This window comes from Nannobrachium achirus (assembly GCF_963921795.1).
Source record: "Nannobrachium achirus genome assembly, chromosome: 23".
Classification (NCBI taxonomy): domain Eukaryota; kingdom Metazoa; phylum Chordata; class Actinopteri; order Myctophiformes; family Myctophidae; genus Nannobrachium; species Nannobrachium achirus.
This window is the reverse complement of record NC_137830.1, coordinates 34,404,536-34,430,949: the sequence shown is the minus strand read 5'-3', so window position 1 is coordinate 34,430,949 and position 26,414 is coordinate 34,404,536. Positions and strand designations below refer to the sequence as shown.

Sequence of the window (26,414 nt, the reverse complement as noted above, 5' to 3'; positions counted from 1 at the left end):
GAATTTATAGGCCCATTCCCACTGGGCCAGATAACAGATAAAAAAAAAGCTCTTTCTCCAGATATTTTTCCATTCAAAGTGGATGGTAGATACAGATAAAAAATATCTGCCACAGATATTTATTTTATCTGTGACAGATATTGTTTTATCTGTATCTAACTATCTATCATCCACTTTGAATGGAAAAATATCTGAAGAAAGAGATTTTTTTATCTGTTATCTGGCTCAGTGGGAATGGGCCTTAACTGTGATTTTACCATACATACACAAACATGCTAAAAGAAAAAAAGAAAGGAAAAACAACTTCATTCATTTAAACTTTTTATTGTACAATTCCAATACAAAGTGCAACATTTCAAATGGACAAAGAAGAACCACACATGAAGCCTTTTACTCAGTAGAAGTTTTAAGTCTACAAACACTCCTGGAGTTTGGTCTGGTGTCTGGAGGCCAGTTTGAAAACTGGTTGTCATAGACTTTAGTTATTTAGGAGGCTGCACCACTGTTTTCCTGTGAAACTCCAGGAGTGATTTTGTGGACTAAAAAAACTTCACCTGACTTTGTATCAGCATGGTGGTGAGTAGATACAACATTTTCACTTTTGGGTGAACTGTTCCTTTAACTGCAAAATAACTCATCTACTCACCCTCATGCCAGTTGGAACAGAGGTGAAATGTGTCCATATAACACAAATGGAGGTTGCCTTCACAACTTGGGGAGAAATGGTGACTGGTTCTCTCTGGCAACCCTCCTGTGTGTTATATGAACACACTTCAGCAGGCACGAAGTATGTGAAGTACACCTCAACTTTGCACTCAGTCACATAAGTCCTGAAGGTATAAAGCAACACAGTAGTGGTAAGAACAAAGCAAACTAATGATTACAGTATGCACCTTGCTAACATGCAGGCCGAGACAGAAGAGACGAGCATTGCTGAATGAAGTGACAGGGCATCAGCAAAGAATATTGGCAATTTTACATATCCAGATAAGAATAATGGCTGGTGGAGTTGGACAAACAAGAGTAGGGCATCTGAAACACGTATGAGTGTGTCTCATATTCGAGTCCTGAATACCATCGACCATTCAAAGTCCACAAGTTTTCTCAAATGCGTATGAGTGTGTCTCATATTGGAGTCCTGAATACCATCGACCATTCAAAGTCCACAAGTTTTCTCAAATGCGTATGAGTGTGTCTCATATTGGAGTCCTGAATACCATCGACCATTCAAAGTCCACAAGTTGTCTCAAAAGTGTGCTCACGTGTGGGTTGATACGCCACGCTTCTTCGATTTGGAGCCTCTCTCAGGGTTAATGCCCATGAAGCACCTGTAAACAATAAGACAAGACAACAACTTTTACTTTCACATAAACATATATTGCATCGTTTATACAAGGCACATGCAGCAGTTCCCCTTTCCCTTAAGTAAACCCTACACCGGGTTCCCAAACTTTTTTGTCTCAGGGTACCCCATAAATATCTTTTTAATCCGAAGCACCCCTACATTATAATTTTCACTCCCAGCACCTTATATTTATAGCATATCATCGTTGTCGGGTGGAAACCTTTTATGTCCAAAACCGTTAGTTTTGTATTTATCATCCAAAATGTACTAAACTAGTGAAAAGTGATTAGGTTGAGAGGAAAACGTTGAGATAATAGCCATTTTGGTTAGAATTGACTGAAAATAACTGTACTTCAAGTTTAAATGATACTAAATATTTGTCCAAATAAATACATTTCAAATATTATCAAATGATCTCGCGGCACCCTGTCACCCACTTTGAAAACCCCTGCCCTACACCACAGAAAGAAAGTAGTACTGAGAGTAAGTAACATTCAAGTATCAATGTTGCAAGCAATCCAGTACAATGCTTCAGTACAATGTCAGTGTTACAGTACAATACCTCCAATCCAGAGTACACACACCATCCTCAGGAGCAGATTGAAGTTGTAGTAGATCGCGAAAACCACAGCTATCCAATAATGATCCCATCGTGTTGTCCCATCACACTTGCTCTTCAATGGACAGCATCCAGGCCATAGACTTCATTAAATCACCTGAAAAGAGATACCCATTATGTGATATTGTAGAGGTGAAATGCTAATTGAACAAGAGTAGAATTTCAATGATCAGCAACATCACAAACTGTGACACAACTCACTTTATTTTGATCTACCTTGGACAATCAAGCAGGGGGTGCTTGGTAATTTCTCCGTCATCTGCACATCAGTGGCTGTGGCACACAGCTGTAAAATAAATAAGACAAGACAACAACCACCTCAATGATTGACCATGCCCAAGAGATCTCAAGCTGACACCAAACTCTCTCCAGGACCTCTAAAACCTTATCTAGAACCTCAATCAATCTGTCAATCACATTAGATCTACTTTGTATTATTCTATGCCAAATTCTATTAGCAATGTTAAATTCAGTATAATACATTTTCAGTAGCCTATAAGTATAATACCTTTGGATAAACTCCAGAGTACAAGTGCCATCCTCAGGAAGGATACTGCAGATTGAAGTTGCAGTAGCCATCACGTGGTCCCATCTTATTCTTCAATGGACAGCATCCTTCATTATATCACCTGAACAGAGATACCCATCGTGTGATATTGTTAAGAGGTGAAATGCTAAATGCATTCCACAATACACACACACGCACACGCACACACACACACACACACACACACACACACACACACACACACACACACACACACACACACACACACACACACACACACACACAATTTATTTATGCCCACAGAGTGGCTTATCACTCTGTGGCATGTACTGTTTTGGTACAGTTTAAAAGAAATGAAATCTTTCCAAAATGTTCAGTTTATTTTACTTTAATATTATTTGATGAAGATAATATAAAAAAATAAAATCTCTATTCAGACACATTCCAGTATTTTTCTTTCTGACTTACATTATTTTCTAGGTATGCTTACATTATGATATTAAGGGGAAAAAAATCACCCTATGTCACCCTAATGACCATAATGTCTCACATGTGGAGGAAAGGGGAGGGGCGACTGGGCGAGGAGATTCCATCAAAGTCAAAACAAAGTTTTAATGTAGGCAATTAAATATATAATACATTTAATCCATGCATAAAGATTTAAGGACATTATACTTATGACGGGATTTTTTACGGAAATTAAGCTCCTACTGCAGTGGACACCACAGGTAGGCTAATAATCAATCATTAATCTGATGGTGTCACCCGTCGAATATAGACCATCTCTACAGCAGTGGTTCTCAAAACTTGTGGTTCCACAAACCCCAATTTAACACTTATCAGCCAGTGGACGTCCATTTGAAAAGATATACGCCACGTAACGCCAGGGACCCCCATAAGAGAAGATTTTGAAGGCTCTGTAGTGATTCCATTTTAATTTCAAGGACCCCCAGGACATATGTAATGGTATTTCTATCTCTGAGATGATATATGTTAATTTAACTCTCAGAATGTACAAATGGAACAAAATGGACCTGTTATCATTTAGCCAGGGACCCCCTGGAACTCCCTGAAGGACTCCTGCGGGGTCCCGTACCTCACTTTGAAAACCAATGATCTACAGGCTCCCATTTGTCGTGACGCTTGGCTTGTGGATCGGTTGCTTTTACAACAGCAACTTTTAGCCACACTGGAGCATAAAACCTCCCCCGGTGCAAGTGACACAAGGATTGTCTGTGGTTCTCAAAGTAGTGTCCGGTCATTATCGCGTCCGAGTGATGGAGTTCCAGATGGTCCACAGCTAAATGATAGATATAGGAACCAAATGGACCCGTGTGGGTCTGTAACTCGTGCGTCGCGGGGAGTTCTTCCACGCGCGTCGGCCGTATTGAACCGGGCAGGGAACGTTCCCTAGCTAGTATTAGCAGCCGACATGATATAAATAAGCCCCGCTGACGTGCAGCCTATCGGCGGCAGAAACCACACAAGCACACTGGTGAAACGGCTTGGCGTAGCCTATACATCGAGCGACGCGCGCCACTATGAGCTTGTATATCTGCTATTTAGTTGAAGCGGTTTGTGAGGGAAAGACACATTTAACTCGACAGTTTAAATGTGTGTTTCCCTCACACACCGCTTTAACTAATAGCAGATATATACAAGCTCATAGTGGCGCACGTCGCTCGGTGTGTACGCTAAGCCGGTTCACCGGTGTGTTTGGGTGGTTTCTGCCGTTCGACAGGCGCACGTCAGCGGGGAAGCAGTGCTGCTTCAGAGCCTGCAGCACACATACATTGCTGGAGCAAGACTGAACCACACGCGAAAGCACAACTAGTTGTCATTAAGGTGGAGGGGGTAAAAAGAGAGCGTTACTTACCTTATCAGAGCAATGTTATGAACTTCACATGACTTCTGAAAGTTCCTTTGAATTGAAATTGACTTCATAATTTCATAATTGCATCTTCACCATCAGTTCACTGCTTTCCCTCTCACAATGGATATAAATTTGAAATGTAATCCCACAATGCAGCACAGTACAAGTAATTTGTTGTGATATCACAGTAACATTCTGAACACAATATTTTATTGTGAGATATATTGTAAAGTGTTGTGTAATCCTGATAACAATTTAGAGTACAGTCATTTGTTGTGTTATCACAGATGATGGTGTGATTACACAGTAATATTCAGAATACAGTATTATATTGTGAAATAATAATGTAAAGTATTGTGAGATCCTGGTAATATTTAACAGTGTACCATAAGTGCATTATATTGCATTATGAAACAGATATGTCGTCTGACTATTTTCTGCATCACCTTGTTCAATACCCTAAAGCAGGGGTCTTCAACGTTTTCAGGCCAAGGACCCCTTAGTTGAGAGAGAGATGAAGCAGGGACCCCCACAACCTTTTCATAGATTCCATATCGTTTCATTGTTTGACTGCACGATCATTAGTGTTTTTTGGATTCTTGTCGATTTGTGTTTTCAGATATTTAACCATGTGAACCGTCAATACTTAATTTACTTGACCTTTCACTCTGTACTCAGTCTGCTCTTTTTCCCCTCTACACCAAACCTCTTTGCCGAAAATAGCCGATCTACAAGTTCACAACGCCTCGCAGTGCGAGATCATTAATATACAAAGATTTGGAGTTCCCCCCTTTTGAACACCCATGCCCTAAAGAAGATGCCCATTCTCTGAATAAGTGCTCTTTTCTCCTCCATCACTCTCTCACTCTGTTTGCTGCGTGTGTGCGATGTGCGTGCCAGCAGCATGGCCGAGCCCTGGCATGGGGCTTTGACCTCAAATCTTGGGGGAGTCACACACCCCATGGCACATCTCACGCACGATTGGCTGGGTAAGGTTGACCAGAGGGCAGCACTGTTTGATGCCGCCATTGGATGAAAGTTTTTTTTCCTCTCCTTTTCATTGGTCCAAAAGCAAGGAGTAAAACTCTATCTGCCTGTTGTTCTTGTTGATTCTTTTGCTGGGAAAGTGTTTAATATTGTGTAGGGGTGTTTTATTTATTTCCTTCCAAATACTTTTCTTTCATAAAGTTGATTTATCATACTTTTCTTAGAAGGCGAATGGTCTTAACTCATCTGGTGCCGATCCCGAACTAGTTCGGCTTTATTTCAATCCAATACAATCTTTTTTTTATTAATTCACTTACCCCGAGCTGCTTGTAGAGTCGTGGGTGGTCCTGGCTCGCTAGCCGCTAGCCAGCTAGCCGTTCTACTCTGTCCGACGATATATTCCATTAAAAATGGTTTAAAATACATTTTTGAGCTCCCCAATGTTCACCCGATGTTCGGCGCCGCTTCCGATGAGTACACGAGTGTGCCGATCCCGAAGTAGTTCGGCTTTATTTAATTAAATGAATAAAATGATAAGAGGCCTTCTGAAGCCTGGCCTGATTTTTCTAGCTACTAGCCGAAAGCTAGCAACCTCCCGGCCGGCCGTAATTTGCGAACGCAATCGCCAATCTCCGCCTAATCCAATGAAAGACCGCATCTTTAAAGGCTTATATCTCTTTTTTGTGTTTTAGGGAAGCGGCGCGAGGTTTATTTACGGCGAAATCGCCCAAAAATGATCTTTTAGATGACAAAATGGGAATAGCCATTCTGTTAGCATCTTCATCCGGGACATTTCCATGCCGTGCATGAACGTGAGCACGTCAGGTCCTGGAAGGTGAAGTCCTGGAAGCTAAAGCGCTCGCCTATGAGAGATGCGCTGGCATTCTTTGGCCCCTAGAGGGCGCTGGCACTCAAAGAGTTAATAGACGTGAACATCCATTTGTTTCTGTCAAAATTCAACTGCATAGCATAGCATAACATTTACGCAAGTTGTGCAGTCCAAACTCAGGCCGCTTTCTGAAGGCATTTATCTCCTTTTAAGCATGAGCATTTGCTTTAATATATTTATTTCCTTTCACCCCCCTTTTTTTTGCCAAGTCTAACAGTGATGCGTTTGTCATCTCGCTCGGGGGAAACATCATAATTCACAAACATGAATCATCATAAAAGTTGGCAGTGAGCCTCACCTATAATTACTCCAAACTGACACATCCATGATGGCAGTCGTTATCTTTTTTGTCGGTGTTCTGTCCAGAAATATAGAAGTGTGGTGTGTCTGTAGAAGCAGGATATGCCAGGTGAAAGCGTTGTTTTCCTGAAATAAAAGTTGTCGCTGGAGCGTCTAAACAGTGTGCGGACTTCCTCTTCTTTTCATGGTGCGTATTTTTGGTCCTGCACCTGCAAATATTTTGGAGATGTGCGTGCTTCCTCCTCTGCTCTGTATGCCAGGTGAGACGCAAGACTGACACCTGCTTAGTGCTTATGGCAGTCTAAGATTAGAGATGTTCGATACCAGTATCGGAAAAGCTGCCGATACTGCCTAAAATACTGGTATTGATGAGTATGCACATGGTTCTGTGCCATGTTGGTGATTGCCTGTGGCTTTCACAGACAGTTCAGCTGTTTAACAGAACTGTGTGTGTGTGTGTGTGTGTGTTGAGGGAAATCGCTTCACACCCTTACGGCGTGTTACTTGTTGCGACCGTCAGGTCGCAGTTACTATCAAAACCTCCACCGGCTGTCTGTCTGTCAGTCAGTCACACTTTTCCCCCTCTCATATCTCTGCCACCGTTGCCCCGATCCATGCCAAACTTTTGCACACACACTCCTTGGCTGCCATACCACTACCTCAACCCCTCATTTCTCACATGGCCCTCTTCTAGCGCCACCATGAGGCCGATTCATGCTAAACACATTTTACAGATTCTGCCCTAAAATCATGCAAAGCACTACACAGTATGTCTACATTCATATCATCAACATGGATCTGTCCCATTTAGCGCCACCATCAGGCCGACATGCGACCTGACGGTCACTTATCTCCCGATTTAGGGAGTCTTAATGGTATGTAGGGATGGGACGATAAAAAAAATGTCATGTCGCGGTTATTGTGACCGAACAAATAGTGATTTACGATATTACGATAATCCAGATCTCCCCAACATCCACAAGTAAAACGCCATAATGGCGAGTGGCGACCGTAGGGGCAAGATAAAAAAGTTATCAAATAACGGCGCTCCACATTTTTGGTCAGAACAAATAGGCATACTGTATAGGCTAGAAAGGCCACACAGTGTATGGAAATGGGCTGATAATCAAAATGTTACTGTGGCTATTTACAACCACAACAAATGTCAGTTCCTTTCTCGGCCATTTAAAAAAAATACCAAATTTGGCCAAATTTGTTTAATAACCCTCCTAGATGACAAATCCATTGAGAAACGGACCTTCGCTCTCGTGGTCACGGAACTGACATTTTTGACTCTACTATGAAGTCCTTGTTTATGTCTGTCTTATCAGAGTGCATAGAGATGGGGAACGGAGGTCAGAGAAAGGACGTACAGTACCCGTACAGTCAAGGCATGACGGGAGTCGGATTCTAACTCTTGTCGTCTTGACTCACACGGGGAGCATGTGCTTAGCTACTTTTTAGCCCACCGCTCCTATTTTGGGCATGTACTGTACATGTCAAGACTTTACGGCGTACCCTCGCAAGAGGCTAGACATCTAAGAAAAGGGTCTGTGTGTGTGTGTGTGTGTCCAGAGCTAATGTTGCAAACTGGCGCTGAAACTTTCCCAAATTCGGACACATCATATTTGTCTTATAGAAGACTGGTGTCATAGAGGTCATTATATCGTCTGAGATCAAAAGCATTTCTATGTGGTCCACACATATATATAATATATATATATTTTTAAATGACATGAGTTTGAAATGCAAGCTCGCAACGCATCACGGTGTGAGTGACGTATCTTTGCTATGCACCACCATAACACGAAGAAGTATAAAATGGGGCCTAAGTGGTTAGTGCACTAAGTGGCTGTAGCCACCAGGCACCTGACATGTTATTATGGTCTAAATGGTACCGCTGGATACGTTCTAAGTAACACCATCATTAGACTTGTCTCACACACACAAATACACACACACACACACACACTCTCTCACACACACACACACACACACACACACACACACACACACACACACACACACACACACACACACACACACACACACACACACACACACACACACCCCTCTAAGTGGAGGACAAGGTAACAAATAGCTGCTTTATTGCAAGTCATATTTTTTTTGTGCTGTTGCCTTGGGCAGTGCATGACTGCATGCCCTCGGTCCCTCTACAACCCCTCCACCTACCACTCTGTAGCATTTTAATGTGGGTGCATTATTGAGTGAGGTTATTATGCATGCAGTCGTAAACGCTGACCGTTTGTCTATAGGTTGTCGGCATACAGTTTAATAGAAATAAATATTCTTTGCCTAGAAAGAAATTACCTTTATTTAACCAGTAAAAACACATTGAGATACAGTCTCTTTTGCAAGTGGGAACTGGCCAAGAGGCAGAAATAAAAATTACACAATCTTTGCTGCACATTCCATACTGTACATGACAAAAACAACAAAAATAGAACATCCGTGATACACCACAAATACCTAAAATCTAGCTAGTTTACATACATCAGGTAGAACTACACACTCAGTGTGTAACCTGTACCCCAAATAAGGAAAAAAAAAACTACTGGGAAACTAGTAAACATCCGAGCAAGTACAAGTGTTTATCTATCTAGAGTGATTCTCTTAAAGCTTCCCAGAGGAATTAGCACGGCCAATTTGAGTCTGGTCTGAAGTAGGGCTGTCTTCGACACAGGATTTATGAAGTCGATTCGAGTCGCGGGGGTTAATCCGACGCGTCGACGAATCGTTTTATAGTCTACTTTGTGTAAAAAAAAAAAAGAAAAAAAAAGTGTTGCTTTAAACCACGTCAACATAATAGAATAATACATTAAGAGATGAATTGAATACACAGTGTTTTCGGTGATATCGGTGCGCGAGCACAAATGTTATCTGCATAGCAGTGTACAACCATAGAGTTATAACACACCGTTAAAACAAATAAAACATCTCCGCTGTTTCAACTCTGCCCCGTCTCTCTGCAGCGTGCAGTAGAGATGAGACATTCGCGAACGATTCCGCTCTCTTGAACGGCTCTTTTAAATGAACGATGGGATCCAGTCCGCAGTCGCGGGACACAGAGCACTGACAGAGTAATGAGTCAGTGTCGAGAACGGATTAATTTCAGAAACGGATCATAAAAAGGTGGAGGCACAGCTCCCAGCTAGAGCCCTCAGTGTGGACATGTCATGGACGCAAACACAGCGAAACACAATCATTCATCATGGATTACAACACTGGAACAATTCAGAAGCACTTTAATTAGAAAATGTAACTTGTAGCCTACACTTGTGTATGTTAATTTGACTTTAGAAGATTGTTTACTACTTCGTGGACGCGCGTTTGTGCTGTGGCAGGTTATTTAATATGGGATTTTGACAGCGTGCTTCCTGCTCTTAACGGAACACTGTCCCGGCTCTGAATGTTTTAACGAAGCGGCGGTCTGAACCGTTCTGGCCGTTCCGTCTCACTTTCAACCGACGCTGGTGCGAGACAATAAATAACTGTTCGCCAATTGCTACTTCTCATTGGAAGTACATGACACCACACCAGTCCAGCAGTGCACCGCAGTACTGGCAGTAGTAGGCTAACTGGTGATATAAAAAAATATATATTTTCGCTTCGACTCAAACAATTGGCGTCGATTCCCGGGGCTTAAAACGACGCGTCGATTCGTCGATTTTTAGAAGACACCCCTAGTCTGAAGGTCATTCCACGACCAAGGACCAAAGAAAGAGAGGCATTTTTTTTGCCTCCCTCAGATGTGAATGCAGGTACTATACAGCGTAGCCACATGCACTCAGACCCATCTGAATGCCCCCCCCCCCCCCTCCCACCCTCAAACAACATGAATGTATCATGAATAATGTGCAAGACCAACGCTATGCTCAGAGACCCTGCTTGAGACATGGCGTGCTCTTTTGGAGTTATACTCAAAATGTCATCCTTTTTAAGTTCCAAAGCTCTTCTACCAGGGGCCTTGTGACGCAAAGACGAGCGCCCGTACAGTACACCGTACCGTCCAGATAATGTTATGCCTCCTGCAGCAGTCATACCGGTTGAGGAGGGACGTACAGTATCTCCTTAACCCATTTAGAACGGGTACACAGTACTGTGTATTATTATTTTATGCTTTAACTTTTGAAAAATAGCAGATAGACAAGCTCACAGCGCAGCACCGAGTGCCGCGCTGCGAGCTTGTACTGTAGATCTGCTATTTTTGAAAAGTCTTGAAAATTAGAATTTTGACCCGATTCTATAAGTGTCTTTTGAATCCTTCTAAGATTTTTTTTAAAAACCCTATGTTTCTATGTCGGCAATCTGGCCGGCCATCGTCAAAGAAAAGGTCCTTTTCACTTAACTGGAGCTCAGTTAATCTGTTCTTGAGAGACTACTATGTCAGTGGTTCTCAAACTTTTTCATGTCTAGGACCCCCAAAAATGATATTTAGTTGGCCTAGGTCTAGGACCCCCATCTCAAAATATTTAGTTCCAGGGACCCCCCAGAAGCAAAATTTGAGTTACAAACGTTCGCTTAAAAAAAGACATATTTAAAGATTTTCACACATTTTCACAACTTTTCAAAAATAGCAGATCTACAAGCTCGCAGCGCGGCACTCGGTGCCGCGCTGTGAGCTTGTATATCTGCTATTTTTCAATAGTTAAAGCATTCAATAATCCTAGGCCCTAAATGGGTTAATGGAACCGCCATAGCTGAGTGGGTAGAGGGGCCATCTGGGAATCAGAAGGTCATCAGCTGCCCCCCCCCCCCCCCCCCGGTCCAACCAGTGTATGCGCAACACACTTAACCTCTAACTGCTCCACAGGCACTGTATTAATAACACCCACTGGTCCTAGTAGTAAAGATGAGTAAATGCAGAGGACAAATTTAAACATATGTGCAAATTTATTGTGACTAATACCCCAACAACCACTAAAGGGTGACTAAATGAGACACAAACACACACGCACAGGCACACGCACACATACACTCTGATTAGTGTCAGAGCAAAATGTTCTTCTGCAAAGAACATGACCTTATATCCTTGCTACAGCCACCATTACTATTCATGAAGGAATTCCAGTGAATGTCAGGCCTGTTTTTTTTAAGTCCTTCTAATCTCTGCATAGTTGTGTATTACCACTGGAAGCTGAAACCTTTTCCATGTTTTAATCAAAGAAAAATAATTCTACAGTAGCCATGTCCGTACCATTTTTTATTTTGATGACAAAGGATAAGATGGAACCTAGCATAATGAAACGTGAAGTTCTGTGAGTTTATGTTTTGTCTTTAGTTTAGATTACAACCTGAAGCACCTCTTGAAGGGTGAAGTCTTCATAAAACACATCCACTGCCAGGAAAAAAAATAATAATTAATTCAGTAGATTCTGCCGGAGTTGTTCAGTGTTTTTACCTTGTTTTTGAGGCCCCGTGAATGCACCACCGTCCAAAAGTTATTTCTTCTGGCTGAAGTTGAAGACTCTGTAAACTGTCGACGGCTGTGAGACCGCGGTTCTCCTTTCCTGGTTGGTTGCAGCGCCGATGATTGGCCTGGCAGACTGCTGGGTGGATCTGTGCGTTGCTCCTCATCATTTGGCAGGAGAGGTCAAACGTGATGGAATGGGAAGGAATCTTGGAGTTTGAAATATGTCCTTAATTGGCAGTCGCACGTCTCTGTCAGTTTGACTCCCTAAGAAAACTGACTTATTTTTACACCTTACAAAAGGTGTGGTCTGGCATCACACATGATGCAAACGGTTGCCATGCATGTTAGTCGGGGGCGTTAGGGAGATGGCATGGTCATTTCGTGCAAATTAGTCTAAAAGCGCAGAATTTTGCACAGATGTAGCCCAGGGCATGCTCTAATGAATTAGCTAGGGCGCCTGAGTCGGCGACCTTCGGGGTCGCCACAGCGGCCAAATCAAGTTGGGCTCCCATCGACTTTCTATACAGGAGGAAAATACCCAGAAAAAAAATCTGCTTTAAGTAGGATGTGCGGGGTCTAACTAGGGGTTTGTCATGATGCTGAATCCATTGCAAACATTTGTTTTGCACAAAAAAATCATTCCTTGGGCTATAAATGGCCCCAGAAAACGATGGTTTAGTGATGAAAAGTGATGAATCATCACTTTTCACAGTTTTGTGGGAGTTTTCTGGGGCCATTTATAGCCCAAGGAATGTTTTTTGTGCAAAACAAATGCTTGCAATGGATTCAGAATCATGACAAACCCCTAGTTAGACCCCTCACATAAGCAGATTTTTTTCTGTGTTTTCCTGTATAGAAAGTTGATGGGAGCCCAACTTGATTTGGCCGCTGTGACGACCCCGAAGGTCGGCAGCTTGGGCGCCCTAGCTAAATCATTAGAGCACGCCCTGGGCTACATCTGTGCAAAATTTGGCACTTTTAGACTGATTAGCACAAAATATTCCTAACGCCCCCGACTATGTGTTACCACGTTGATTTGTGCAGGTGGTGTTGCAGTTCCTGCTTGTGCCTCGGCATGCCGTTGGGGCTCAACAGGGACGTGCTGGCCATTGGGAAAAGCGGGACAACTTCCCAACGGCCGGTTCATTCCAGGCCGACCATTAGGAAAAAATTGTCAGCCTTTCGTTCCACGTATCGTCACTGTCGGGCAGAAACCTTGTATCTCCAAGTTTCAAATTTGTAATTTTTTTTGCAAAGCAAAGCCCTGCTTCATCATACAAGGCCGTCCCACAAAAGTTGTGAAAACAGCAGATCTACAACGCCTCGCGGTGCGAGGCGTTGTGTGCTTGTAGATCGGTTGTTACAAAACAAACGGTTTTGGACATAGAAGGTTTCCACCCGACAACGACGAAATATAACTCAATAATTGGCCCACTGGCTTGTCACTTGTCATGATCTGAAATGGCAAAGTAGCAGCAGTGCTATAGAGAGAGATCTCTCTCTATAGCGTGCAATAAGGGCCTCTCCAACTCTTTTACCCGGGCTGAATCAGGGGCCCAGCATGTCCCTGGGCCCAGCATGTCCAGTGTCAAAGTTCTGCACATTCATAGTAACTGAATGTATAGTCAAAGTCACACATCCAAGAGGAGTTGACTGTGGAAATATAAACACGTTTTGGAGTGGAGGGAGACCTTGAATCAATGTTTAATGTCCTTTTAATTGAGACTTTGTCTCATACAAAAGCCAACGTTTTGCATTCCTTGTGTTGCTACAACTCAAAGTAATCAAGCGCCATTGTGCAATATTGGGCATTTCGTGCCAATCAATGATCATCATTGATTTTTGGCTATTCTAAAGCCCCATGTGACTGACCTTTAAAAACAACAGTAATGTTCTTTGTTTTTAACCACTTAAACCCTATGCCTATGTACTTAGTTGACCTGGGCCTCTGGAGATACTTCGCCCACTCCTGTTTTTGAGCAGTGCTAACCGCTCCTACGTCTGGCTTTGTTTGTAGGTTCCTATGTCCGTATGAAGGGCTTCATTTTTTAAAAGAAAGCAACGATTCTCTATAACCTCATGCACACCGGCTCCGAATTTGCCATGCGGCAGGTGGCTGCGGCAGTGCGTTTTTTCCCCCCGATCGAACCCAGTTCGATTTGTGCGTCTTGTCGCATGCGGTAAAAACTCATCAGTCCTTTTATGACTCCTTTTTGAGTCTCCATATTTATTTCAAAACTACACAGAGACCGACAAACGACACAGAGACAGATGTCACAGACAGAACGACCCATACAAGCAGATACTGTATGCGACTATGCGTGTGTGTTGTTTGATACCATGCGAAGTCGCACAGGCGCAATTTTCCCACTTTAATAAATCTCTCAAGTGGAAATAGCTGAGCTGCTAGTGTTTGATAGCTTGTAGATCAGCAGTTTTCACCAAATATTCTTTTGAACACCCTTCCAAACCTATTTTAGTTGGATCACAACGGGCCTGGCATCTAAGGATTATTTTTGGAATTTCTTCTTTTTCCTTGAACATGTCACACGATGGATCACGGAACCAATTCTTTGATTAGTGAGATGAGATTCGATCATACATTTTCTGTCAAACTGATTATTCGATATAACGTCAACAACACCTCTAGTCTAGACTACAATACCATACGCTCAGTGTCATGCTTATTGTGTCATGTCGGGTATGCAAATGTGATCACCATCTTGTTCTTGTTGCGCGTCGACAGTATTTTAAATTCCATCTCATCAAATGTATTCTCTTCCCATTCCTCCATGTTTTCTCACCTCCCTCCTCTTGCCTTCTCCTTTGCTCTCCCATCTCTTTCAGTTTCTTGCTCTCTTTATCGTATTCTCTCTCTCTCTCTCTCTCTCTCTCTCTCTCTCTCTCTCTCTCTCTCCCCCTCCCCCTTCTCTCTCTGTGTCTGTACTTGTGTATAATTGGCAAGAGGAGCTGACATTTAGACTCCTTCACCTCTCAGACATGACTTCCGTTCCACCATGAAACGCCTCATTAGCTGGAGATGATTTCTATTCAGTTTTTTATTCCATCTATCTTTTTTTTCCCTTTCTGTTCTGGTCTCTGTCTGCCTGCCTGGCTGTTAAAACTTCTGCTTCTCTGTGTGCGCGCGCTGTCGGGCTGCACAGCAGATCCACGATAGACAGTCAGCTACCAAGAAAAGGTCAGGTGTACTCTAAAGTCTTTTCTCCCCCGCCGTGAGTTTTCCTCCTTAATGGAAGGCCTGGAGATAAGCCACCGGATGTGAGACACAAAAATGGCTGACTTTGCTTAGGCTAAAATACTCCAAACAAAGCTCTTACTCTGCTCCCTGCAGTAGGGCCAAAGATGGTTAATATATGAAGATGCACCATCCCAATCAGAGCAGCTTGAGGTGAAATCGTACACAAATCCTCTCCTATTTGGGCGTCTGACAGCAAATCTCACAAACCTCCTATGTTACTTGTGCGAGATGCGGTGAGAGTGTGTTGCTGGGACAGAGAAAGGTTGACATTAACTCATTTAGTGCTGATCGCGCGTACACTCAAGAAATATTAACGGACAACTCTGCCCTAAATCACTTCTAGGCTCATTTTCCTACTTGTATTGATCCAAAATTACTGTCCATGGGGTCTATTGGGCAGAAAAGCCCCTGTTGTCCAGTTTCCCCAGCAGAACCCAGCAGCTCTCATAGCATAGAGTCGAGCCTATAAGCCTATCGCTTTTACACTATTTGTTGTGGTCAAAAGTGTTTTTATTTTTCATGAATGTGTTACTGCTTGTCATTACAAACACATCCATGCCATCGTTGTCCCACAAAAGCCATCACACTCTGCTAAACGGATGTTATGCTTCTATGTGTTTTGCCAGGTCCAGGAAAAGATGCCCTGTGATTGGCCGGTACAGTCACTTTAATTGGCAGTTGTGCCGAATGCTCACCCCAAAACATGATTTATGAGATTGTGGTGCCTTGTGTGGGACAACCAAGGCATGGATGTGTTTGTAATGACAACTAGTAACACATTCATGAAACAATGAATCACTTTTGACCACAACAAATAGTATAAAAGCGATAATATTTTTTTGTATTTGTTGCATTCTTGAAAATGTACCCCTATTGATTCCGGATGGGGTCTCAAATGTTGCATTTGGGTCCCCATCCGGAATCATTGGGGTAAATTTATTGTAATCAAAGTGTTGTCTTAGGAATGCGACAAAAAACTAAAAATAGTATTGAAATCAAGTCTCCATGGGGTGAGTAATCAATAGAAAAAAAGTCATTTTGGGGGTGAACTACGCCTTTAAGAAAAGAAAGATGATTGCAAGAATAGCATATCTACAATGTATCGGGTAACATGTTTGAGCTGCTCGATCCATCTTTCCTTTTTTTTACTGACATGCCCCGGTGTATTATGTATATATTTTCCCTTTCCATTTGGCCTCGCCGGCGGCCCCACTTTGAAAACCTCTTGCGCTAAATTTATCACTAGTTGGGCACAAAATGGGAGGATTCTGGCCAGTTAGTACTCTCAGAGATCCCTCTGCAGACCAGCGGGGTAGCGGAGGACACACCCTGACAGAAAGCCTCCACACGTACAACATGGAGGATGAGCGAGGGGCTGCTGGCCATGTGTGAGATTAACCTACCTCTGAGGTGCCACGCTATGCTGACTCTGAACGCTGCGAAGAGGAGAGGAGAAGAGAAGGACGAGACTAAAAGCTATTAGACTTGAAGGCTATTACATTCTGGCCAAGGTTAAGGGAACCGTATTAGCTGCTACATTTGGTGGTTTTCAGAGCTATTTTCGCACGCACGCACGCACGCACGCACGCACACACTCTCTCTCAACCTAACCTATTGCTTAAGCCCTCATGCTAACACGGCCAACATGCCTGATTTGCTCTTGGTGGAAAATAAGCCGCCATTGAAACATTGCCTGACTGCTTTTTGAGTGGTGCTAACCGCTCCTATGTCTGACTTTGTGTGTACATATGTACGAGTGTCCGTATCTCCATGTACACTATGGAGATAACATAATGTCACAGACAGAACACAGAGACCATCACCACCACCATAAAGGCACGTGCACACATAGACATCAAAGGGGGCTTGAGCCCTTGCCCTTTTATCCATTTGTAAAAAAGTGCCCTCTCAAGACCATGCAGTTTTATACTATGGTGAAAGAAATGCATCATTTAAGAGAAATGCCTTGTCCAAACTCTCCTGAACTTGAATGCAGCATCTTATGTTGAAAGAATTGCCCTTTCTGTGTAGAAATCCATGCCGTTACGCCACATCTCGAGTATTGCCTTGATTTTAGTTCAGTGTGTTATCAAGCACTGAAAATAGTCGACCTCCAAGCTCACGAGGTCAGCCATTTTCGATATTTTCATCAAAAGGCCCTTTTATTAATTTCAGCCCCTGCCTCTCTAACATTCTCTGCACGTCCGTGCCACCATACCATGCGAAGTGCACAGGTGCACATTTTTGTCTGGTTATTTTCTCCTCAAAATTTTCGTATATATTTTGGAATATTTTACTTTAATTCTATGATGGAATCAAAGGGGTTCTGATTGGTGTGAAACCTTGGCCCACATTTATAATCACTACAATGTCGGGTCCGCTATGCGGCCCTCATACCTCCGTTGCACCACTGATCCGACTGATATGTGCCCGTATATGGAGCTGACTGATTTGTTTGCGCCTGATGCCATGAGGACACATTGAAGTTAGACAGCACACTCCATATTTGAGCGCAGCTGCGTTGGGATCTCCTTATAATGGTTGTGGCTGAGTCATAGTAACATGAGCGTTATGATATAATCATTATGTCGTTGTGTAGAGATCGTCTGACGCAGTGTCAGACGACTGATATCCCAGGCTGGTCACATGAAGTCAGAGATCCACTTGAGAGCCGTGCCGTACCCGTGTGGATCCACATGATTTAGATCAGGGTTCTTCAACATTTTCAGGCCAAGGACCCCTTAGTTGAGAGAGAGATGAAGCAGGGACCCCCATATACAGTAGTTTCATTATTTGACAGTACAATCGTCAGTTTATTTTGGATTCATATCATTTTGTGTTTTCAGATATTTAACCACTTGAACACTTAGTACTAAATAATAAACTTGACCTTTCACTCTGTACTTAGTCTGCTCTTTTTCCCCTCTACATCAAAGCTCTTTGCCCAAAATAGCCGATCTGATCTGCTATTTTTGGCTAAAGTTATCAGAATATGGATGCTAGGGTTCAAGTAGTTTCTATCACTCAAAGATTTGGAGGACCCCCTGTAGTGACTCTGAGGGTCCCGGACCCCCTGTTGAAGACCCCTGATTTAGATCTTTATCTTTTGCAACTTGGGTTCTGTTTAAATGGTTCTCGTATATGACGGATAATAACGATGCTCATGGAAGGTAGAGGGAGAGGCCTCACATTGTCATTCATAACCTTATTCTGCCTGTTGATGCCTGTCATTTATTTTCCTCTGTCTTTGTCATTTTATTTTTTTGCATTTTAAATATACTCCTCTAAAATGGCACCTGTGTGTTTGAGTTTGTGTGTGCGCGTGTTTGTGTGTGTGTGCTTGTTTGAGTGTATGTTTGTTTGCGTGTGTGTCTGTCTGTCTTGTGATACCAGGAGTGACACAGAAACCCTCAGCCTCTTTTGAAAAATGCAAATGGGTTCTATTTGTGGCCCGCTCCTGTCAGAGAATGCATAGAGGGGAAGCTTGTGTGTGTGTGTGTGTGTGTGTGTGAGAGAGAGTCTGTGTGCGCGAGTGTGCATGCGCACAGACTGCTTGCTTTTGTACGAGTTTGACAGGAAGTTGGTATGCCTTCGCTGGGTGTCATTGTGCCTATTGATTGTCTGTGTGTGTATTGATGGCAAAGGAAAGGCTGTTTTTAGTTTGAGGTGTGCACACATGTGCGTGCAGCGGCGTCACACTGGGGGGGAAAGTGGGACTGAGTTACTAGGGCCCAAGGTGGAGGGGCCATAATTATTTTATACTTTAGCGATTGAAAAATAGCAGATCTACAAGCTTGCGAGCTTGTAGACCTGCTATTTGTGAACATGTGTGTAAATCTTTGAATAGGCCTATATGTATTTTTAAGCAAATATTTTGCTTCTGGGGGTCCCTGGACCTAAATATTATGAAATACATATCATTTTGGGGGTCCTTCACATGAAAAGGTTTGAGCACCACTGACATAGAAACATAGTCAAAAAAAAAAAAAAGAAGACCGGCACAAACGATTTTTCAAAAATAGCAGATCTACAAGCTCGCAGCGTGGCACTCTGTGTCACACTGTGAGCTTGTATATCTGCTATTTTTCAATGGTTAAAGCACAAAATAACGCATAATAATGCATTCCCATTCATGGGGGGCCCACAGTGAATCATTGTACCCAGGGCCCAGATATTTGGTGTGACACCCCTGTGTGCGTGAGATGCAGGATCCCAGTCTCACTGTGTCAACACAAATACAACAAACAGAAGCTTGTGTGTGCATGCATGCGTGCGTTTGAATGTTCTCCTTCTGCAGTGGATGCATTGGGCCATGCAGTCTTTTACTGCAGTGGTCCTCAACCTTTTCAGGCCGCGACCCCCAAAATAATCATATTTTAACTGGGGACCCCCTCACCCTGACGAGCACTAAGAATTGAGGCAATACATTTTGTATAACATGGTTTTATTGTGAAAATAGCAGATCTACATGCTCACAACACCTCACAAAAGGCGTTGTGAGCATGTAGATCTGCTATTTTCCCAATTTCAGCCTCTAATAATTGACAAGTTGGCCATTGTTTAATTTGTCATTTTACATGTATTAAAAAGTCCTTAATTGTCACTTTAGAAATGTGCAGATACCCGCTATACATTTAAACTTTATGTTGGTTTGTTCAATGTTGAGTTGGAAAACAATGTTTCACATTAAGTTAATCTTCTGGGGACCCCCCCAAAATACCCACAGGTTGAGAAACCACTGTTTTACTGTACATACAAGAGTGGATGATGCTCCATGTGTCTTTCTATTGCTATTATTCCAGTGGTTCTCAAACATGTTCATATCAAGGACCCCCAATATTTAAAGAAAAAGAGAAAAAAAAACCGATGTGTTAAATGTTTATATAAGCATTAAGTAGCTCTATATTCCCTTTAGAAATCATTGCTGTAGACTAGAGCATTATTTTGGTTACAGGGAATTTCCCCGTTTCTACAACAACATTTTCAGTAAACTGAACCTACATTTTTATGGTGTATTGGGATACCAATTTCATCTAATCAGAGGAGAGAACTCATACAGGATTAACAAGTGCAATTCGAAGTGGGGGAGAAAATGGAAAAAATGAGCAGACAAAATTGGAATCGGAGCACTATCAAATTGAAGCTGATAAATGGGTTCTCTCCCGATTGGATTACATTTGTGACCCGCCTGAAAACGTACTTTCTTTTCTCTTCTGCTCGAAAGAAGTAATGATTACCACCAGAATGTTGTGCTTTGAGTTTCTTTCGTTTAACAAAACATCACAACACCTTAATTGGTTCAACTGTTCCTCCCCGAGGAAATGAAACGCCCTCAAGGACCCCTGGAAGTCCCCAGACCCCACATTGAGAAACCAAAGGCTCATTACCTCCATTCGAGGCTCCTAACATCACTCTTAACATTTCTCTCTCCCTCTCCCTCTCCCTCTAGGAGAAGAACAGAGACAAAGACAAGCGTTTCCGTCCTCTCTACGACATCCCCTACATGTTTGAGGCCCGCGAGTTCCTGAGGAAGAAGCTGATTGGAAAGAAGGTACTGTAAAGAAGCACTCCCATTCACATGTTGTTAATGGAGGGAGGTGTTTATTAGAGCAAGGTTTCTCAAATTTAATTGAACTCTGGACCACTAGCAAATTTCGAACAATCCTTTTTTTTAGCATTGCTAGCCACTCCTAAATTTGGCTTTGTTGCGACCGTCAGGGAGCAGTTTACTATGAAAACCTCCACCGGCCGTCCGTCCGTCCGTCCGTCCGTCACACCTTTGTGACCATCAACAAACGTCACACCTTTGTTGATGTTTAAATCGAAGAGTCTTGGTCAAATACTTCTGTTGGTTTCTGCACTGATCATTTATACAATTCAGCTGTGTTTGCTCGTGTCATCATGATGAGGTCATAAATCAGCCATGCCCAAATATAGATTTTACGGGTTTACATGCTTACTCAGTTATTCGTTATGTGAAAGTCCTATGACGTCTATGATATCTGACATCATCATACATACATTCCCTTTTATGCCCATGAATGGAGATCCCCTCTGTAGAACCAGCCACTGACATCACTGTAATGTCAGGGGAACCAAATCCCTTTTATGCCCATATATGGAGATCCCTGTGATGCCAGGGTAACCAAATCCCTTTTACGCCCATATATGGAGATCCCTTATGTCATCAATATTAAGCCCATATCTGTGAATATCTTTGGGTACCAGATGTCTCCATATATGGTTAAATGGTCCGATATACATCACTGGCCAGAAGACCAAGAAATGGTGCAACCTCGCCCTTTGCTTTTCTCCCTATAGGCATCTTACTGGTAGGTAGTTTAATGAGGAATGCAGTATGGTGGTAGGTAGGTAGTTATGGCCTTTGATGTAAGATTTTCACTTTCTAGGATAACTATATTTGCTATTCCCAGATGATGACCTTTTAGGGTACCCCTCATGCCCATATATGGAGATCCCCAGGCTTTACTAATTAACATAAGTTTTATGCCCATATATGGAGATCATTGTCCCAATGTCATCAGATATATGGGCATAAATGGACACAGGCAAACTAGATGGGCTGTATGGATATCCAGATGTGTGATGTAAGTGTTTTATTCCAAATGTGGCACCCCACAGACATATTTCCAGAAACAAAATCCCTTTCATGCCCATATATGGAGATTTCTGATGTCATCAATCCCAGGCCCTGTAAAAAACATGGTTGCTATGGTATGAGCAACTTATGTCTCCATATATGGAGATTCAACTTCAATGAGTAACCATGGCAAACTGTCAACTGCCCGTATGTCTTGATAATTGGTAAAACAAACTTTTGGCCTATTTGTGGAGATAAGCGACCAACGGTCGCTTATCTCCCGATTAGGGAGTCTTACTGGTGTATGTACTGTACAGGGTTCCCACGTTCATGAAATTCCTGGAAATATTTTGAAATTAGAAAAATATTTTTCCTGTACTGGAAAAGTTTTGAAATTGATCAAGGGTCCTGGAAGGTCCTGGAAAAAAATGTCGTAAGCATTGTTTTTGGTTATTGTTTTTGTTAACTAATTTACTGCCACCATAAATCTGCTTCCCTGCCACGATTTACTTACCTTTTGACGTGGGTGCATGCTTGTCCATTGTGCACCATCCGCATGCACTCCACGGTCTGTTCGCGGCACACACTTTATATTTGCTACACTGCCTGTCTTTGGGCATTGTACATAGGAGTAAGAGACTCATTATTGCGCTGAATGCTGAATTGCGGTGAATTATATAGACCTGGAAATTGGGTTAAATATTCTGGAAAGGTTTTTGGAAAGGTTTTGGAAGTTCATTGGTAAAAATGCGTGGGAACCCTGACTGTATGTCCGTCCCGCAAAGCTGACATTGGCCAAGTTTTGCGGGACGTTTCAATGAAATTGACTCATAAAAGGCACCGCTCCCTTCACGCTGGATGTGATTTATTTCATTGTTTTAAACATTAACCACCAAATATGCCATGGACCACTCGTGGTCCATGCACCACTGGTTAAGACACGATGTGCTAGAACATTAGCATGCTATCGCGTCAGACTCAATACGATTGCCTGCAGTGTAGTCAGCTGTTTTGCAAACAAAACGAATGCTCCGAGGAGAGACTATTGAAAGATTTGTGTGTGATCGAAGAAAGGGTGGGGGGGTGGGTGGGAAACCTTGCAACACACACACAATACACACACGTTAACGGCTTTACCTAATCTTGGGTCTCTCCAGAGCGAGACGTATAGGTCTATCTCCGTAAACGTTCAGGCTGGCGCCCGGGGGCCTGGTATCTCCCCTTTTAAACAAGCAGTGTTGATTTCCACCTCTTGTGTGTATCGATCCGCTGTGCTCTACACACCAGGGGGCCCTGTTGATTTACACCACCTAACGCAGTGGGGGGGCCCCGGCTATGAGCTAAAGAGGCCCGGGCACGCTGCCCTGTGGGACGCCACTCCTCATTTGGCGCTTATGTTTACGTGCAGCTGTGTGCACGCATCCCATTTTCTCTCCTGCTGCAGCCATCGCTTAGAATGTACAAATGTCGGCATTTCGGCAGACAGTCTTATCCAAGGAGACTTGCCCGAGTGTAAGTTCAGAGTAAATGTCACGGACCCTGGTCAAACAAACAGGGTAAAATGGCTGCGTAAATGGAGCGCAAAGAAAACAGTGGAGTGCTACAGATTAGGATACCAGGTACACATCAAAGGTCATTCCACAGTTTGGGAGCCAGGAGGGATAAGAGTCTAGGACACTTGGAGCATCGGCAACAGTTTACAGTTACAGTTTAGGCATTTAGCAGATACTTTTAATCCAAAGTGACTTACAATAAGCGGGTAATACACATCACTATAATAAATAAGATAATATGTCAGAAGTCAGTACATTTACAACAATATAACAAATGCATAGGAATGTCAATCTCGAAAAACAATAACATAGGTAGACCACGCACCTAATCAGTGAAAAAAAAAATCTAAAACCTAAAAATGCTATCTATCTTCATTTATGGTCATTGAGGGAAGGGGGAGGTTTTGGTGGAGTCTGAAGAGGTGAGTCTTCAGTCCACGGCGGAAGCTAGGGAGTGAGTCTGTTGTTCTAAGTGCGACAGGGAGTTTATTCCACAGTTTGGGGGCCAGGAGGGCAAATTGTCTAGGACAGCAACTGTGGAGCATCAACAACTTTACTTTTAATGCTTTGATTATTTGAAAGGACAGTTCACATTCAACACATATGAGACATGGGGCATGATGTGCGTAAAAATGCCAACGTTTGCTCGAAGCTAGTTTCCATCCGTAGTCCCCTATCTGTGTTGTACATCTTCACATGGGTGGATAATGGACAAAAACACATCAGACGCATGCATGTATGCATCGCATGCACAGACCATGAGTAAAGGGCTTTGCACACAGGACCGTTGCATTTCTTTCCGTTTGCTGCATGATTAAAACGCATTGGATTTGGTGTGCAAGGCTGTGCGGAATCCTCACTGCGGACCGAAAAGGAGTCACAAACAAGGAGTCAATGAGTTTTTACCGCATGTGAAAAGACGCACAAATCGAACTGGGTTCGATCAGGAAAAAAATAAATTTGGAGCCGGTGTGCATGAGGTCATACAGAATCATTGTTTTCTTTAAAAAAAAATGAAATTGTCAGTTTTTTCAGTGCGAAAAAAATGCGTCTGTGTGCAAAGCCCTTAAAGGAGTCATTCAGACCAAAACACATATAGGGTTAAATCTGCCTTTTATATCATACCCCTTCATACCTGCTTTAGTCGATTTTTTTCATAGCTGCCCCTGTTGCTAGATTTCGGCTGCCCCTGTTAATAGATTTCGCGGGCCCTCTCATAACTAACACAGTGGATTGTCCTTAGGCTAGTGCGGTTATTTCTTTAGCTTCAAAGTTAGTATTTTTTTATTGGATTGCGTTTACACAACCTCCTCAGACCAACCACACCACTGTTTTGACCTCGCAGGCACCCTTACTTGTCAGGCAGCCGAAATCTAGCAACAGGGGCAGCTATTAAAAAAATCGACTAAAGCAGGTATGAAGGGCTATGATAAAAGGCAGATTTAACCCTATATGTGTTTTGGTCTGAAAAACTCCTTTAAGAGCCCATGCGGGTCTATTTACACTGCTCGATGCAGATCCTCGTATCTAAACCCCCCCTCCACAGCAATTTTAATCATCCTTGTTTTTTTTTAATGGTGCCGAATTCGTCCGTAGGCTTGCCACTGATGAGCAAAGAGAGACTAATGATTCTGCTGTTTATTTGTCTGATTCCGGCAAGGGGGGACGGCGAGGGAGATGAGGGGATTAAAAAAAATATATATATAATAAGACGCTGCAGAGACGTTTGAGGTGTGCAGGCGCCATGACAAAGATGTCCGTCAAAGACGGCCGTAACAAAAGATGGCCTGCAACGAACGAACTGAGGGGTCATCATAACAGCAAGGCGCAATAAGTGTGAGACCCAGACTGGGGCCTGTTGAGAAAATTGCATGCTCATCATGTTTTTTTTCCCCCATTAAAATGCAATAGCCTGCGCTAGTGTGAACGTGCTCCAACACACATGTCCATATGTGGATTTCATATGCATTTTATACGAGCGCGTGCACGATGGGCTGCCGTTTAGATCAAACGTGCTGAATGTTGTACTTTAAAACGCACACACATGCGCGCACACACACACGCGTATAATATAGCGGCTCATTTCTGTGGCTGTTAAGTGTTTATTCTCGCCAGCAATAAAGGCTTGTGAGGCAGGGAATGTGAAGCACATTGGAATAAAATAGAGCAGGCTTCATGCCCCGGCTTACCCCTCGTTATGAGCCTGATCTGGGCTTGTTTACATGCTGTAAAGAGCGGCCGCGTGCGACAGTTAACGCACACATTGATCGAGCCACCATCTACTCGTAGAAGATATATGATCACTACTGTCAGGCAGAAAAACGGTTTCTCAATTATAATTTTTTTAAATGAATGCCCTATTTTGTCTGTCACACAAAAGTAGCAAAAGTACACTATTTTGAAGGTTTTTAAAAGTTTTAAAATGTGTAATCATTCGCCTTTTAACACAATGGCCGCCAAGGTTTCTAACATTTCCAGCTGTTGCTGGTGCCGCCGTTCACTTACGCTTTATATTGAAGAGCCTCGGAAGCAATTGTCCACTGACGATTGAGGAAGAAGATCCGTTTGTTTACAAACGCTCGCGAAACTAAAATCCAAACCGGGTGCCGACCATCGCGGTATAGTGTCGCCGTGAAAACAAGCAGATCTCTGCTTCCCTGGCGTTCTTTGCACCTTATTCAGTGATAAAGCCCTTTTTATGTTTCAGCATAGAATAGAAGTCTATGCAGCATAGACGCTCCATTTTGGTTCTGTGCGCGTCACGTTGTGACATATACACCAGCGTCTCTCACAGGGCACGCACCATGCATGCAGCTGCACGTAACAAAGTTAACTGAGTTTTGGCACAGCGACGCCAGTGGCCTTGTCTCGTTACTGAACGAGTTTGGCATACACAATGTTAATAACATGGCCAAAATGGTGATGCCAAGTTGAAAGTGTGTCTGTGTGTTCTATAATTATTTAACCAATGAAAAGCAATCAACAAGAGCTTGTGGCAAAAAACAAAACAAAAACAAAGATTAGAACAATGGTTCTCATCCTTTTT

At 42.9% G+C, this 26,414-nt stretch overlaps 1 protein-coding gene across 1 annotated transcript in view; it reads left to right on the top strand.

The window, feature by feature from the left end:
• snd1 (staphylococcal nuclease and tudor domain containing 1) overlaps positions 1-26,414 on the top strand; it is a 460,739-nt gene that overhangs the window by 68,432 nt on the left and 365,893 nt on the right. The window contains exon 11 of the mRNA XM_080754108.1: positions 20,664-20,765. Within this exon, the coding sequence (XP_080610234.1) occupies positions 20,664-20,765 (102 nt within the window). The remainder of the gene's footprint in view (positions 1-20,663; positions 20,766-26,414) is intronic.